Source organism: Phoxinus phoxinus (assembly GCF_949152265.1).
Source record: "Phoxinus phoxinus genome assembly, chromosome: 21".
Classification (NCBI taxonomy): Eukaryota; Metazoa; Chordata; class Actinopteri; order Cypriniformes; family Leuciscidae; genus Phoxinus; species Phoxinus phoxinus.
Window position 1 is genome coordinate 14608719 of NC_136896.1, and position 17016 is coordinate 14625734.

Genomic DNA, 17016 nt, shown 5'->3' on the forward strand with positions numbered 1-17016 from the left:
ATTATAAAAGTATAAATTCTAAAAAAATATTTTTTTAAATAACTAATTACTTTCTAAATCCCATATCAACCTCGGCCAGTTGATCAATACAAGGAGACACAAAACTGCACGTTTGATCCTTCCAAATAAACAATATTCAATTGTATAAATTATTGTTGAACTGACCAGTGGATTTAAAGAGAGGTTACATTAAAACCAAACATTTTAACATAAAATTTGTATGTTAAATACACTGTTTTATATAGAATTGTTCTATAGTCTAAACAGTGTTTAATGAAATTATATCAGAAGTAACTTTTTAAATTACAGAAAAATTAAGAGCAATCCCTTACTTACATTTAGCAGACACTTTTATCCAAAGCGACTTATATTGCATTTCAAGGTACACATTTTACATTCTTATCAGTTCTTACTTTTCCTGGGAATCGAACCCATGTCCTTGGTGTTGCAAGCTAGCCTGGCTAACACCAGACCCAATTCTCGTTGAGACTTGGGTCTGGGAACCACATGTGCATTTTCTCGTATTTGAGGCGTGGTTTACGAATGCCCGGTGCCGTTTATTGGGTGCTAAGAATGTCTATCAAAAGCGCCTGTACGTAGCTCATAGCCAATCGTTTCCATTATACCAGATGACGTATGTAGAGCGACAGAAATTAGACAAGGAAGAAGACGATGGGTAAGATATTTTTGTGTAAACAATGACGTTCAGCGACTATTGCCGTTTGTGCAAGATAAACATGAGGGTCAAAGGTATATATGGATATAAACAAACTGCTTAGTTGTGTCGTCATCGTCTTGCTGCCTTTGTTTTTTGTACACTCTGTGACTATACAAATCACAACATGTAAATAGGAAAATGTTTGCGTTATTTTGTCACTTATTTGGATTAGTATGCTAGCTGCAACCATTTACATCGAGTCTTTGTGCTAAGCTAGGCTAGCGGTGGGTGCATCAAACAGACTTATAGCACGCACGGAGATGAAAAAGGTATGTATGGACTTATCTAACTCTGGGGGATAAGTTGAATAGGCTAAAGTCCCAAAAAGTCGGAGTGTTCCTTTAAGGGTACTGCCCCAGTCAGTGACAAGGTGTTGTACTAAAAGTAATTTAGTGATACTGAAAGTTATTGCATCCAACCAAAACTTGTTAAAATAACAATTTCGTATAAGTGAGACTGAGGTGCAATAATGTCATTGAAAGGCCACACACAGCTTGTGAGTTTAGGTTGAGTATGAAGGAACTGCACTATGACCAATATGAACTTCCATGAACTTGCCAACTAGTCAGAAGAGCTAATCATCAAGAAAGAATAAACTGTGGTTATTCGAACAGTTCCTGCATTTTAAACACTTGAAAGCAATTGATTATGACAGTCGCAGAGGATTATTGCAAAAAATTACATGCATTACCACAGACTTTTCTAATCAACTTGATCCTTAACATAAATACTGTTTCAGATCCAGATAGTCTCTCATTCTGGATTTGAAAATGGATTGCAGCCAAGCAAATTGCTTTTCAGACCAATGTCACGCTTAACTGAGGCTTCAAATCTGGCCAAATATGCCATCAATAACTAGAGGATCCGTGGTACAAAGAAACCCCTGCATTTCACCACACATTAAGATGCAGTTACCGTATAACTCTAATGAAAATGTTCCTTTGGTTTATACACAGCACGATGCGCTAAATGTGCCTCTAGAGTGAAATACAGATTCCGAAATCATGGCTAAACCCTGACCCTTCGTGTACTTTCCGCAAGCCATCCTCCGACCCACAACTGCTTTGGCTGTGTTCCCCCGACCGACACGGCATATCAATCAAACTGATAACGAGAACAGGGCGTGCGAGTAGGCCAAACGCAGTGATTTTTAGGGAACTCGACACCTTTTGAAACCACTATTGCAGTCTCATAATGATCTCACGCAGGACAGTGCGATGAGCCCACAGAGAGGCCGTCTGAGCACTGAGCCATGCACGAGAGAGAGGGGGAAAGAAAGCATAAAAGACCATGGTTAATGAGACATGGGCTGATGGCCTAGACAGAAATGTACAGATATAAGCGAGTTTGGTGAAATGAGCGAACAGTGTCTGGAAAACAGAACCCACTGATCTTCTACAGTCTTCATACACAGATTTAAACGACAGCAGTGTTAATCTCACCAGCTAAATTACTGACAGTTGTCATTGATAAAGAGTTAACAGATATGAAAATAAATATATGAGATGAGGAAAAACAAACAACGCTGGATATTAACAATACACTAACAATGTTTCTTGATGAAGAAAAATCTAGTAAGAATGATTATCATTAATGTTGGGGATTGAACTGCTTGAGCTGCATGAGCTGAGGCAACAGTGAATAAAGAGCGGTAAACTGAAGCACTTTGTTAATGGGTTAACTTCCGCTAACACATAGCCTACATGATACGAGATACACATAAAATTAATATTACAGCTTATTGCTTCTGCACAAATGATGCCAATGATCATGATCAATGTTATTTTCGCAGACTAAATTAAGATGCAAGTTTAGTCAGACTAAAACAGATTAGCCTACATTTAATTTTTGTTGTGGAAATGACAAAAAAATTGAAGGGATCATTTACAAAGATCTACAGCACCCTAAAGAAATAGTTCAATTAAGAGGGGCAATTCTATCATCATTTACTCACCCTCAAGTTGTTTCATACCTGTATTAATTTCTTTCTTCTGCTGAACACAAAGTAAGATATTTTGAAGAATGTCGGTGTGGCGAGGCCGAGGGCTGTGAGAGAACGACGCGAGGCCGGTGAGGTGGTGTGATTACTAACGAGCGTCACCTGCGCGAGTGCGCGCCACTCAGGCCTCATATCACGGCACGGAGGAGCTACTGAATCATTAAAGGAGGAGTGACGAGTCGACAGTGAAGGACGAGAGGACCGGGCCTGGACTTTTATGTGTAGTGAAAGGGGGTAGTCATCAGTGAGGGGATACAGTATTTACTTTCATTTTGTGTTTGTATCCTATTAAAGTTTGTTTGAACATTCGACTTCCCTGAATTACTTACCTTGCTACAGTCGGTAACAGTTGATGGACCCCATTGACTTCCATATTTTTTTCCTACTATGGAAGTCAATGGGGTCCATCAACTGCCGGGTTACCGACATTCTTCAAAATATCTTCCTATGTGTCGAGCAGAAGAAAAAATACAGGTTTGAAACAACTTTAGTGTGAGTAAATGATGACAGAATTTTGATTTGTAAGTTAACTAACTCTTTATTTGTTTATTATGCAGATACAACTAAGAGTGTAGTATTCCCAGCTCTGGGAATTTATAAACTCTTTCCATGAAATTCCACAAATTTCTCCCCAAATTAAGTGTAGATAATGCAGCAACAACAACAACCTTACATAGCCTGACTCCACTGTCGAGGAAGCCAGAAAAAAATGCAATGTTAAAAACTCAAGACAGGGGCCTAAGAAGATTCCAAACCAAAGTCGATAAATACGCTTTACCTGAAAAGAGCAATATGGATGGTCTCCCAAAAGTCGAATTTTGGACACTGATCCCCAGAATACTGGTCCAAACCAGGCTTTTAAACTACCCTAACCAGCAGCGTAATTAGGCCTCAGTATTATATTATGCAATTATAATATTGCGCCTGGAATATCCGTTCCTGATCCAAGAGAAAGGTGAAACTGGCAGGTGGAAGCATTTAGGGAAGACTCTGGAGGAAATATAACATACTGAATTACAGGACTATAGCATGTACCGCCAGTCATATAAAGACAATACCGTATGGACACCACAAATCGCCATTAATGTATGATCGACACATGCTTTCTTCAAAATGTGAATTTAATTCAAGAAGATTTTTCAGCTATGCCTTCATTTTTCAACTAGGAATTACACACCTCTTGGTCAACCGGCTCTGAAGACATATCCACGGTGAAAAACCTGTAATCACTATGGTTACCGGACCTGCCTCTCTGTCCAAATACAATCATTTGGCTTCATCACATCAGACGGGTGCAGAAACCATATGAAGATGCCGTCTGAACATGTGAATAAGCAAACACTTCAGTCACTACAGTGTTCACACAGAAATGTAACGGGAAACGGTGAAATCACAGAGGCCTGGAGATACATTCCTGTGGTGGGTCATATTTAACAAGAACTCACTGCTGGAAAAGGTATGAGAGAAAGTGAAAGAGAGAGAGAAGAGTATTCAAAGACAAAATATTGTCATTTCAAGTTCAGCATTATAGTGAGGAGAGTCAAACATCAACATTACAATGTATTTATGAGCATTTTTTGCAAATATTTACATACAGCAATTCATGTGCAATAACAGTATGCAATATTGTGTACGGTAAATGCATTCTTGTGTATTATGGTTTTTGGATTTAGTGCTGAATAGCAATAACGTACATACAGATATCTATAACACAGAAAAATGTGATTCATTCAAAATTAAAGTCCTCAAGTCAAGTAACTCATATGGGAGCATTTTGATATGTAGTGAATGGTTAAAAAATACACTATTACATAACTGCCCTAAAAGACAGAAGACATCATTGCATGCATCTGGAAACTATACAATACATATATAATCTAATAATCAGCATTTTTTTTTTAAACAAATAAAAAGGAATGCATAAATGCTAAAAATTTGGAATTCTCTGTGGGTGTACATACAAACCCAGCGTTTCCTTGCACATGTGCCACACACTTTTTGAAACTGAGGACTTTACCACCCAGTTTTTAAGCAATGAATACAAGACTAGACATCTGTGACCCCCTGGACGTTTCTCTAAAACAAACAGAACAGACTAAATAGTCCAGATCGAATAGTCCATAGTCCAGATTAAACCAGGAGAATGGAAATATTCATTTGGCATCGCTATTAAGTGTCATACATTTTTTGGGGGAACATTTATTATTTCTAAATTTGTTCTTTTGTTCCATTTGTGTGTGTGAAAACCAGCCATCTATAGTCACACCCCAATGACTCGCTCGAAGGATTTTTAAACATTTTTTTCCTTTCTCTGAGATGGACAGACATGTCAGGACAGTAAGTGTTACAGTGTCCATGAGTCTGCAGGCGAACAGAAAGAAATGAACCTTTTCCATCGATTCCTCTCTATTCTAGTTATTTTTTACCCTGTTTTTACGCGTGTAATAGAGATTAATTGTGCCAATCGGTTTGATTTAGATTATAAACATGTTTTTAAGGTGGGCGGTCCGAGTCAATAAAAGTAGTAAAACAGATCCAAAACCTTGGTAACTCTATTATTCTGTAGAGACTGAGGGACGTGGAGAAACAGAGACAGAACGGAATTGAAGACAGATACATGTAGCGAGAGAGAGGAAAGAGAGTTAACAAGTGACTGACAGTAGGAAAAAGTGGGATGCAAAGATAGACAGATAAAGACAGAATGGTGTTCCGCATGTTGCAGACATCAAGCGAGGGCATGTTGATGGAAATCTGTGTTCTACTGAGGTCTTATTCCAGCAGTTTGAAAGGTCGAGTTAGACTGATGAGTGTTTACCTCTCACTAAATAAGAAACACAGGCACTGGGACAAAACAAAGTAAAACATTGCGAGAAATATACAAACCAAAAAGCAAACTGATCTGAGGTATAATGGAGTAATCAAGCTTTTTTATCCCCCTCCTGAATACAAACGATGAGCATGCCGTCAATAGAGTTCTTTAAATGAATTTCATCCCTAAAAAAAGGCAAAGGTCCCTCAAAGGCTTATAAAGTTTTCCAGCCAGCATCCTTGTATGTGTGGCTCTGTTAAATGATCAATGCTTTAAGCATGTGACATGACTGTTTGCTTATGACAACTTTGCTTGTGTACTTGTGTGTGTGTGTGTTAACTAATCTAACCTGCACTGTTTAGACACCGGTTTGTGGGTTAGAGAAGTGAGCAATATCCCCCACAGCCTCCTTGACCAGTTTGAGAGAGTTCAGACAGGGCAACTCCTCTTGTCTTGTGCACGCTCTCCCACAAGCCAGGAGTCTGCAGGATTTTCTCCACCAGCTCCTCGAATGCACATTGAACACCATCCCTCGTCTTAGCACTGGCCTCTGCATGAGCGAGCGAGAGAGAGAGAGTGAGAGAGTGAGACAAGTGTACAAACACTACACAGACTATATCACCTAGAGAAATCTATGACATGAGACCAATATCTAGGGAGCCACAGGAAAATTACATCATGACAATGCTGATTGGATGATATCACCACAAAAACATTCACTAGCGACTATCCTGAGTTGTGACGTCAAAGGCACCAGCAGAGATATAAGTCCATAATAAATCCATTTTATGATTGTCACTCCAAAAAAGAATTAGACACTGTAACAAAAAACAAAAAAAAGTATAAAACAATGTATTGTACAGATATATATATACACACACACACACACACACACAGTTTTAAAGTTTTGGTCTGTAAGATTTTTATGTTTTTGAAAGAAGTCTGTTATGCTCACCAAGACTGCATTTATTTGATCAGAGAAACAGTACTACTGTTAAATAGTCAAATGTAAAATAACTGTTTTCTATTTTTAAAAAAAAGTGTTTAGATGTAATTTATTCATTTGAAGACAACGATGAAGAAGTTTCATTTTAAAATAATTCTAATAGGCTGATTTATTGGTGAAACATTTCCTATTATCAATGTTGAAGATAGTTGTGCTGCTTAAGATATTTGTGGAAACAATGATACATTCTGTCAGGAATCTTGCTGAATAAAAGTGTTAATTTCTTTAAAAAAATACCTTACTGACTTTTAGTTTGGTGTGCAAGAAGCACTTGGTTTTTAATAGTATAAGTCAGTAGAAAGTAGAAGGGGATAGGAAACATTAAATTTGAGAAAAAAAGAAGAAGAAACATTGGCCTCCAGCACATGGGCTGCAGCCATATTGTCCATCTGCAGATTTCATTTGGTGTGAGGGCTTCACGGCTAATTCAGACAGATTGCTGCTTACATACCCACTCATGAGGCGTGTCACATGACTTACAAACCAAACCCACAGCGCAGAAGAATGCAGGACGTCACCCACAAATACATATACAGGACTGTTACGATTACACAAGCTCAAATGAGAAATAAATCAGAACCATTGAAAAGTCTGACTTGAATTTACTGTCATAATAAATGAATGCTCAACTTATACAAATAATCCATCTGTCAATTAAATAACATAATCTTTGTTTTTAGCAAATGGGCCCAAGTGTTTAAAAATAGCAACCTGTGTGTATTACGGCCGTTGAATAAACTAGCTTACGTCAAAAGTCTGATTTTTCCATGTGTGAAGGTGATGAATCTTGAAATGAAATATGGGAACTGAAACCAAAGTAAAAGGGCAATGTATTCCTATTCAAAGGAATATGAGGATTCATGAGTAATTCATCACCGTATGAAGGGAACATCCTAGGGACAACTCACCTATGAAAAGCATGGAATGTTTTCTAGCGAACTTCAGACCCTCGTCTCGCTCTATCTCACGGTCTTCCTGCACAAAGAGAGAAAAATCAGTCATTGTTTTTTATTAGAGTTACAAATACAGGAAGGGTTTTTCCATGTCCATTATTTAATCCAGAATAACTACTACTTTTCTGTAGATGCATATAGAGCAGTGTAGAAATGAAGCTGAAACAGCAAACACAGAGAACTGGGAACTAGGTGCAGGCAGGTGTTTTAAAGACCAAAGGGAAATATATGACAATGTATTGAAAGTCTGTATTAGCTGTATAAAAAAACTAAAATGCATAAAGTGTAACTTACCTTATCAATTTTGTTTCCCACAAGCATCTTGACAAGGTCATTTCTTGTACAGTATGTGTCCAGCTCAGTCAACCAATTATCCAGCTTAGCAAAAGTCTCCCGCCTAGTGACATCATACACTAAAAAGACACAATATGACAACAACATTAAATAGGTGATAGTTAAGTACACATTAAATTGGATGTATGCTTAAATTGCAACAAGAATTCTGACACCATTCAATTTTATCAGACTGTAAATGTGCTGGTAACATAAACACTTTGTATCAATATAAAGCAGTATAAAGTTTTCATGTTTTTTTTAAATTGTATAGTTGTGAGAAAAAAAACAGTTTTGTTTGTGCTTGCTTACCCAGAATGACACCCTGAGCTCCTCTGTAGTAACTGGGTGTTAAAGTTCGAAAACGTTCCTGACCTGCTGTGTCCTGTAAACATTAAACAAAATCAGCCTTCAAGTGAAATGGTGTTAAAAAAAGAAGAAGAAAAGAGTACCGTAGACTTCCTTTAGGGAATAAAGGACAGAACAACACTGTCATCTTGTGGTATGTTAGTGAAACACAGCCAACCGTTTATACATGCATGTCCCATTCTGTAATGTCCAAACTAATACCTGTTTTCCTGGAGAATAAATATGTCTAATAAACTAACAAGCAAAATGAGTGGGGAAAAAAGTAAATCGGTGCTCCTCTAAACTCATAAGGCAGAACATAGTTGACTACTCACCCATATTGCTAGCTTTGCTCTGTTTCCATCCACAGCCAGGGTTTTCACCTTAAAATCAACACCTTAATGGAAAATAAATGTAAGTTTAAAACACATTGAAAAAATGTTGTTTATGTGTGTGAAACAGACACATTAGCAAATTCGGACAGGTAAAAAAAATCTAAAATAGCCTAATTCAAATATATATATGGAAATACAGTCTAGATGCGTTATGAGGTTTATGGTAAAACCATACATATTTAGTGAGGCAGATTTAATTTTTGATGGACCCAGATATTTGTCAGGCAACAAGCCCAGAGAGACTAAAGTTAGAAAGACCAGAATTTACAGCTGAATGGGGAATTGTGGGTTTATTGCATACAGATAAAAAAGAAAATAGGACGACTCGACCACCTGTCTCATCACTCAACAAAGCCACATCACTTACAAACATAAGTGATTTACATTTATAAAAGAAAAATGAAAGTATGTGTAAAGTTGACAGGGGAATAAATCTCTCAGCGCTCTGTGAATGAAAGATCTGGAGGCATGAAATACTCCTGCATTTCAGCACAGCACTGACAGATTTACCAGAGGAAGCCAAAGAAGGAGATCTGGACTGTGGTTTGGTTTGGATTGGGGGGTTCTTTGAAAAGAAAACGGCAGTCACACCAACACACATCAACCTAAATGTGTCAAAGTGACGGCCACGGCTTTGGCAACCCATTCATTTCCACAACATATAAGGTAAGGACCAGTAGATTATACATTGGTCTTCATTGTAAAGACACTAGTGAAAAGTGTAGCTGTTGAACAGGATTTGGCAAGCATAAATATACTTTTCTCAATATTTAAAATTTTACTTTTAGTTTCAGAATTTCAACAATGCCAGCAAAGCTGTTTGTCAAGTATGACCAGCAGAGACTTCTTCACTGTGTGCTGTGATGTTGCTTTCATTACATTAAAGACGCACAATTAAACTAAATGAAATACCAAGAAACTCCTCATGCACAGCACAAACAAGTCTGTGATCTGTCAACAATTAATAACACATACAGAACTAGATGGCAATTAAAGCACAGTAATCATATAATACTAGGCTATATTTTGTAATATATTGTATAAAGCCTATTTTTTACATATCAGACACTCAAAACACAATGTGACTGTCTGTTTTTAGCCACAAAGGATGGGAATACTACTGTTTAAACCTGTTTTTATGTGTGCTGTGCCTCTTATTTATAGTCATATATGCCTTTTCACACTTACCAATTGTTGCACCAATTTCTGGATCAAACGTATCATCTGTAAATCTTAAAAGAAGACTGAGAGAGAGAGGAGGGGAAAGGAAATGTGGTTAGCAGCTTAGTATAAAGCATTACAAAAGAGACTTTACTTTACTTAACAAAGTTGCCCACATCTGAATCTGCATATCTATATATCTATATATATATATATATATATATATATATATATATATAGGCTATATATATATATATATATATATATATATATATATATATATATATATATATTTGAGATGAATAGATCAAAATATTTACAAACATTCAGAGCCCAATGCTAGGTGAGATTGTTCTAATAAGCTAACGTTAGAGATCTAAAGCTAGGTGAGATGGTTTTAATAAGATAGAGATTTAAAGCTAGGTGATAGTTTTAATAAGCTAGAGATCTAAAGCTAGGTGAGATTGTTTCAATAAGCAGCTCGTGCAGTGTGTGAGTTGTTGTTGCTGTTATTCTATCAGCTGACATCTGTAAACTTTAAGTCTCATACCTGGATTTGCCCACCCCGCTCTCTCCAATGATGAGTATTTTCAGAGTGGTCAAAATATCCTCATTCATCTTTACCGGAAAATTCCACTGCGTGCTAAAAAATACTGTCGATGGTAATAAAATATTAAAATGGAAGGAGAAAACTATGATTCGAGGGCTAAACGTTCCTCTCTTCTTCGGTAAAATCTCTCGACGTTGGTAAACATTTGAGAAACACAGTTCTGCCCTCTAGCGGAGGTTTTCCGTTCGATTTACAAAGTACACTCGCTGTTCATTTCAGAATGTTGTACCTAACATACAAATGGATATTTATATATATATATATATATATATATATATATATATATATATATATATATATATATATATATATATATATATATTTTAAAACTCTTTATTTGAAAATAAGTCTCATACTGATTGACCCATCCATTCTCAGCGATGAGAAAAGTAACAGATCTATACCAGTTGACACAGCCACATAAATGGACAAATCTGAAAATTCTGCACTTCAGTCATTGCCAGTGTGAGTGAGAAACTTTAACTGCTAAATAAAATACACAGTAAGGAGTTAAAATATGATAATTGTTTTTACCCAAATAAATACATAATTGGCAGAAATTGGCAGATAAACAGATGTTAAAAATAGTTATTTTGATTGTTTAATCTGCGTACGTACGCATGAGGTCGCCATTGTTCTGTGTAAATCACTCACTATTTAATGACTCCAGAATTTCTGTGTGGGATCTGTTTGTCAGAATTAAAGGAAACTTTACATCTTATTCATCTTATTAGACTCTGTGACTAGATCGTTGTGAAATAAAATCTGAGCAAAATTTTAATATAATAGTTTGGTGGCGTGGCCGAGTAGCCTACTGGCGCCTGCCTGATGTATAAACGTTGCATCTGCACAAAAATTGCATTGAAATGAAATGTGCGTAGGCAATTTTCCACGCACATATCGGGATTTATTAAAAATTGCACAAATTGCATTTATAGCCTGCTACCTCATAATGTCATATGTTATATATGATTATAAAATGCTGGAAGAAAATATAATCACGACGTAGATGGGAATGGCAATTATGCAGATGACGTTATGCAGACTAGTAAAACGAGGCGTTTTAAGCTCCATATATGGTCATTTCGGGGAGGAGATGCACGTACGCAATCTACTGCTGCTGCCTGGAGAAGGTCCTCACTGCAGAACATGAAATCCACTGGGAGGAGTTGGATCCAGATCCAACTCCTCCCACTATATATACTTCGCCCCCTGCACGCCCCAGCCCCACCACCAGATGAACCAGCATATCGGTGATCACCATTGTTTGCTCTCATCAATGTAAGTCTACATTTTGATTACTAATATAGTCGAGATAGATTAATAATTTAGTGTGCGTCTTTAAGTAATGATCACACTTAAATATATGTTAAAGTTTTGACAGTGTCCATACTTTTTGATAACACCAAGACATGTTTAATAGTCCGCTAAACTGGCATCCATTAATGGCAAGTTAGGTCGTTTGTAGCGTTAACGTTAGCACGCACGTGTAGAGGTGGCCTATCTATTTAGCTAAACTAATTAGCTTTGGATAATACTGTTGGTATGTTCATATGTTTATAGCTAGGGTAAGCTAACATGTGGTGTTGTCTGTCAGGTAGCTATCTAGTTAGCCATGCTACCCACTAGCCAGGTTAGGCAAACACTGCACTCCAGGTATGCATTGTTAGTTGTTGCCATGGAGTGTTTTACTTTCAATGATGAATTAAAACATTTAAAAAAATAATGAACATTTAAATATTTGCTTTCTTTGCTAACCCACAGGATATGGAGGTCGAGGAAGAAAGGGGGAACTTTTCAAAATAATATGTGAAGACACCCACCCAGACTTCTGCAGCGAGTTCTGCCAGATCTGTGCTGACCTGAAAGGATGAATAGTTAACGTTAATTGTGAATGTCCGGTGGTTTCCCTGTAATGTTTGTGTAATTTCTGCGTGTGCTCCCAATGTAGTTTCCTTATGTTTTGCCTTCAAAGTTTCCCTACTGTTTTCAAAATGTCTGTTTTACCTAGTGTGTTAATAAACGTGTTTTTTTTCCCTATTTAATTGTGCTGGTAATGAATTGTTCATGCATTTTTGTAAGTGAGATGCTCTTATGTTATGTAAATTAAGTCAGATTCCCTTGTGAAGTCATTTATAAGTTTAAAATTAGTGCTGCTATAATTTAGTCACTTACAGTTGCATAATCAGTGGAAAAGCACACATATTTTCTACATGAATTTAAACTTGATTTAATATTACTCAAAAGTAGACGCGCCTACTTATTAATATTATAATATTTGATTTAATATTTGAAATCAAAGTGCATGTGGACTACTGAGAGGGGTAAAAGATCAGCCAATCAAAGAATACATTTCTTTTTAAGATATATTTATTCTTGCGTAACAAGGAACTACATGCTTTTCAGGGAAGATGAAATGTAAGAATTTTTAATCAATCTTTTTGTTTTGGATTATAATGAAACGCTTTTTCCAAATGAAAAAAAAAATCACATTCACACAATGTACAAACTACAATGTTTGTAACTTTTTTAACTTCATTAAATAAGATTTGTTTTCAGCAAGTTTGTTTTTCTGTCAAAAGTCAAATCATCTTAATTTATATAGCGCTTTTAACAGTGTTGTTTCAAAGCAGCTTTACAGAGATAAACTTATAATTTAAGGAAATGGAGATGGTTTTGGCTTTATAGCGGTTCTTTAATACAATTATTTTCCAGCTAAAGTTAGTTTTGATTGATTCGCTTCCGTCGCAACGATCATTTGTTATTAAATTAGGTTCTTAAATTAGACGACACCATTCTCTCTACACAGACTTTAAACGCGAACCTGTGAGAAACGCTAGGAACCTGTCGACCAATCAGAATGCAGTGGGAGGAAATCCAACTCCGCCCCTCGGATCTGGATCCAACTCCGCCCATCGGATCTGGATCTAACTCCGCCCCTTGGATCTTATGTACTGCATTGAGGTGCTACTGGCTGCCTGGGTTTTATAAAGGGAATTTTGCGCAGGTTCTGTGTCGTAGGCTACGCATGGTTCTATAATGAATCTGAAAACTTTTGTGCATATGCAAACTTTAGGATGAAATATACGTTTTATACATAAGGCCCCAGGTCAATGGGACTGTAAATAAGTTTCATAAATATGAAAATGTTGCCAGCTGTGGTGTATCGCGGCATTTACAGTGAATACACACGTTGGAACAATATCATACACATACAAGCACATTTTTAAAAGCAGTTTATTTCTATATACAGTCCTTTTGTTGCCAAGTTGACAACAGTCATCAGCAAAATAAAAGAGTAATACATAAGGTGCAAAACAAACAATTCAGTCTTTACTCCAAACCTCAAAGCAACATGACATTTAAAGCAACACTGTTCACATTCCACATTCTTTTATTTATGCAAAGTGAGGCTGAAAGCGGACTCAACCTAAAGGTTTTATTTGACAGTTTTACTGTGTCAAATCAGTAAATCGCTCTAACCAAAGAATAAGCAGTTGTGCAGAAAGATTGAAGCATCCCATCTACTTTGAACTGGAGACAAAGATAACTTCTAAAGAGATTTCTCTACATACCAAGGTTTCATCCAGAGCTGACTTTTACAAAATGACTGGATAAAGAAAAGCTCTAAAGACCTATGGGCCCCCAAGTAGAAAAAGTAAAAATTATATTTACACAGGACCCTGTAGCGTAGCTTGAAAATATGTAGCCTCAAATCAAAAGCTGAACTTTACAGCACAATAAACAAAGAGTTATAAATGTGCCTTGAACATTAATATCTAAATTAAGCACAAAGACTCCATGATCTGGCTGAATAAGGAGTGAACGGGTTAAGCATTGTTTAAAAAGCACCATTTTCAGTATGTCAGGTGACTGGACTTTTCATTCGTCAAAACAAATCAGGATGCTACAGCCTGAACTCTTCATTCTTTTGTTCAACCAAACATTTGGTTTTTGGAAGCAAATAGATTACTTACAAACTCTCACACCTGCACACTCACAAATAACAACTGAATGAAACTTCACATACTGTATGCACGCTTCTTTGTGCTAGCAAGCATACAGTGCATGTTTAACTGTCAGTGTATGACGCATTGCAGTTTTAGTGCAGTGGATGCAGTGTGTTCGGTGGAGGGGAAGTGCTGTACTTTCAGACCCAGTTTCCAGAGCAGTCGGCCAACAGAGGACCACACCCTGGCCTGAGCTGCCCTGTTCCCCATGGGCTGCTGTTACCATAGCCAAAAGTTTGGCCTGACCACTGGATTGAAAATAATGGGCCAGACAGCGAGGAGGAGGAGACGACGCTGGTAAAATACTTTCATACAGATTACACTTTTTCTGAAAAGAACAAGCTTTGAGTGATCACATTCTGTATTTTACATTTATCTTAAGACATAGATGCAACTAGTTTGAAGCCAAATGAAAGGCATTACTAAACATCAACAGACAAACACAGAAAAGCTTATATTTACTTAAACATTTACAAATAAATACTTGGAGATTTTGTCTTCCATTAATGGCTTCTTGTTGAAGAAATAAACAGACTTATAGACTTTTAAGTGATTACCAACTGAGACCAGTGAGCTTTGCGCGCATAATATTTAGATTGTAAGTTATGGACCATAATCTGACATGTTCTGTGTTCATGTCATGATAACAAAGAAATCTCTTCTTATTACAATGTAGAATAACTGTTTCTATTTTTAATATATTTTAAAATTACGTTTATTCCTGTGGTTGCAAAGCTGTATTTTCAGCATCGTTACTCCAATCTTCAGTGTCACATGATCCTTCAGAAATCATTCTAATACACTGATTTGATTATTGATATTTGATATTTGACATATATATTGATATATATATATATGTGTGTGTGTATTACTGACCCCAAGCTTTTGAATGGTAGTGTTTTTGTATTGTTATAGTTTACTACTGAAATTTGGTATTGTGGCACTGCTGTTGGCCCCTCATTTGTAAGTCGCTTTGAATAAACCCGATACATGTAAATGTAAATGAATAGCCCTAGTCAGAACATAGTCCAATGTGATAAATGATAAAACGGCACCGGACTCAGTCAGTCTTCCAGAATTAATTCTGGAAAATAGTGTCTATGGTTCAGTCAATTCAATTTCAACATCACTCATATATGGACAAAATTAAATAAATAGATAATGAAAGTGAAAAGTTGGAGGAAAAGAACTTATGTGCCGGATTTCATCTCCCATTCCTGCAAAAATAAAGAATACAGATTGAGTTCATAGGGGAAAATATATGCACTGTAAACATTCTAAAGTAAATGCAATTGGAGGCTCATGCTTTTATTACACATGTGATGTGTAAAATAAGCGTTATGTAGTTACTGACCTTGGCTTTCCTGAGGACGTGTCCTCGCACAGGTGAGGCTTTCTGTTGTGTCTGGCGGCGCAGCAGAGACGCGCTGTTGACTGGCAGAGAGCAGGTCTCAGTGTCACTGGTGTCACAGCTGGAGATGGGCGAGTTGTCCACCGTTCGCCTCATTAACACTGGAGACTAAAGACATAAAAGAGGCATTTTGATACTTGCTTTTCTTTATCACCAAGAACTGAGCGCGACACAAACCTACAGTTAGTATTACATCATGTCTATATTGGAGAAATTGTTGCTGTTTTTCCAGACCTGTGGGCTGGAGCTGCCCGTTTTGGGTTCAATGGTCAGGCCCAGTGTGACGCCACCATTCAGGGCTTTCTTCAGACTCTCCTTCACCTCCGTCAGTTCCAGCTCCAGACTGACTCGTTCATCCTCTTTCAGTTTGCATTCATCCTCCACTTTCTTAAGTCTCTCTGTCAAAGATGCCTGAGAACGCTTGCCTGGGTGGAATAAACAGAGGGTGAGATTATAGCTGTCATTTGAGAGACAATTTGCACTACTGCTGCATCTCATTTTCTGCTGCTGAATTTAAAGTCACATGGCAAAACATGTTAGAAACATTTGTGTGCCAAATCAAATTTGGTACGACTTATGAGGAGAGACATACCGGGGGGGGTATGGAGAAAAATTACGTCACACATGTGAGGCAAGGGCAACAAGTCTCTAAAAATATTAGATAATTTTATATTTTTAGGACAAGGCAAGGTTAGTTCAGGTTGTAAATGGTCATGTGGTATAACCCTCAAATAACTTAATGATATTTATGAATGAATAAACTTACATTAAAAAATAAATTTACAATTAAATGTGTACACTCAGGTATTTAAGGTATAATGAAAATATGTTTTTACTTTTGCACTTGAAGGTTACATCACAATTTTTACTAAATTTGACTAAATCCATAAGAAACCAACATAAATACAAATACATTCTAAGTACACTACAGTTTAAAAGTTTGGGGTCGTTTATTATAATTATCAATGTTGAAACCAATTATGCTGCTTAATATTTTTGTGGAAACTGTGATACATTTATTTTCAGGATTTTTTTATAAATAGAAAGTTCAGAAGTCAAGTCACCTTTATTTATATAGCGCTTTATTCAATACAGATCGTTACAAAGCAGCTTTACAGTGATAACAGGAAAACGATGGATTTCGGCTGAAGTCAGTTTAGTGTTGATTCAGTTCCGTTGTAAACTGAATCTATAATCTATATGAAATCTATAATTTCATTATAAAGCACTTCTGTAAAAAATGATGTCATCAATGATATACAT

The 17016-nt window shown here is 36.7% G+C and overlaps 2 protein-coding genes across 5 annotated transcripts in view; both read right to left on the reverse strand.

Moving 5' to 3' along the window:
- Positions 1–3238: 3238 nt before the first annotated feature.
- On the reverse strand, positions 3239–10492 carry rab18a (RAB18A, member RAS oncogene family). 3 transcript variants are annotated; one of them, XM_079594445.1, is made up of 9 exons: positions 10273–10485; positions 9750–9805; positions 8502–8563; positions 8131–8203; positions 7780–7898; positions 7441–7507; positions 7280–7338; positions 6202–6344; positions 4266–6076 (listed from the first exon to the last, which is right to left on the reverse strand). In XM_079594445.1, the coding sequence occupies exons 1-8, from the start codon at positions 10338–10340 to the stop codon at positions 6246–6248; spliced, it is 603 nt and encodes a 200-aa protein (XP_079450571.1). In that variant the 5' UTR covers positions 10341–10485; the 3' UTR covers positions 4266–6076; positions 6202–6245. The 3 variants fall into 3 exon arrangements, with proteins under 3 accessions (XP_079450569.1, XP_079450571.1, XP_079450570.1); XM_079594444.1 differs by lacking the exon at positions 4266–6076 and having other exon boundaries at positions 6103–6344; XM_079594443.1 differs by lacking the exons at positions 6202–6344; positions 7280–7338 and having other exon boundaries at positions 3239–6076; positions 10273–10492.
- A 3059-nt stretch (positions 10493–13551) lies between these two features.
- The window catches only part of afap1 (actin filament associated protein 1), a 51887-nt gene continuing 48422 nt past the window's right edge, over positions 13552–17016 (reverse strand). For both annotated transcript variants that reach the window (XM_079594447.1, XM_079594446.1), the window contains exons 15-17: positions 15988–16178; positions 15697–15861; positions 13552–15559 (exon numbers count right to left, since the gene is read on the reverse strand). In XM_079594447.1, coding sequence (XP_079450573.1) covers positions 15533–15559; positions 15697–15861; positions 15988–16178 — 383 coding nt within the window. In that variant the 3' untranslated portion in view covers positions 13552–15532. The remainder of the gene's footprint in view (positions 15560–15696; positions 15862–15987; positions 16179–17016) is intronic.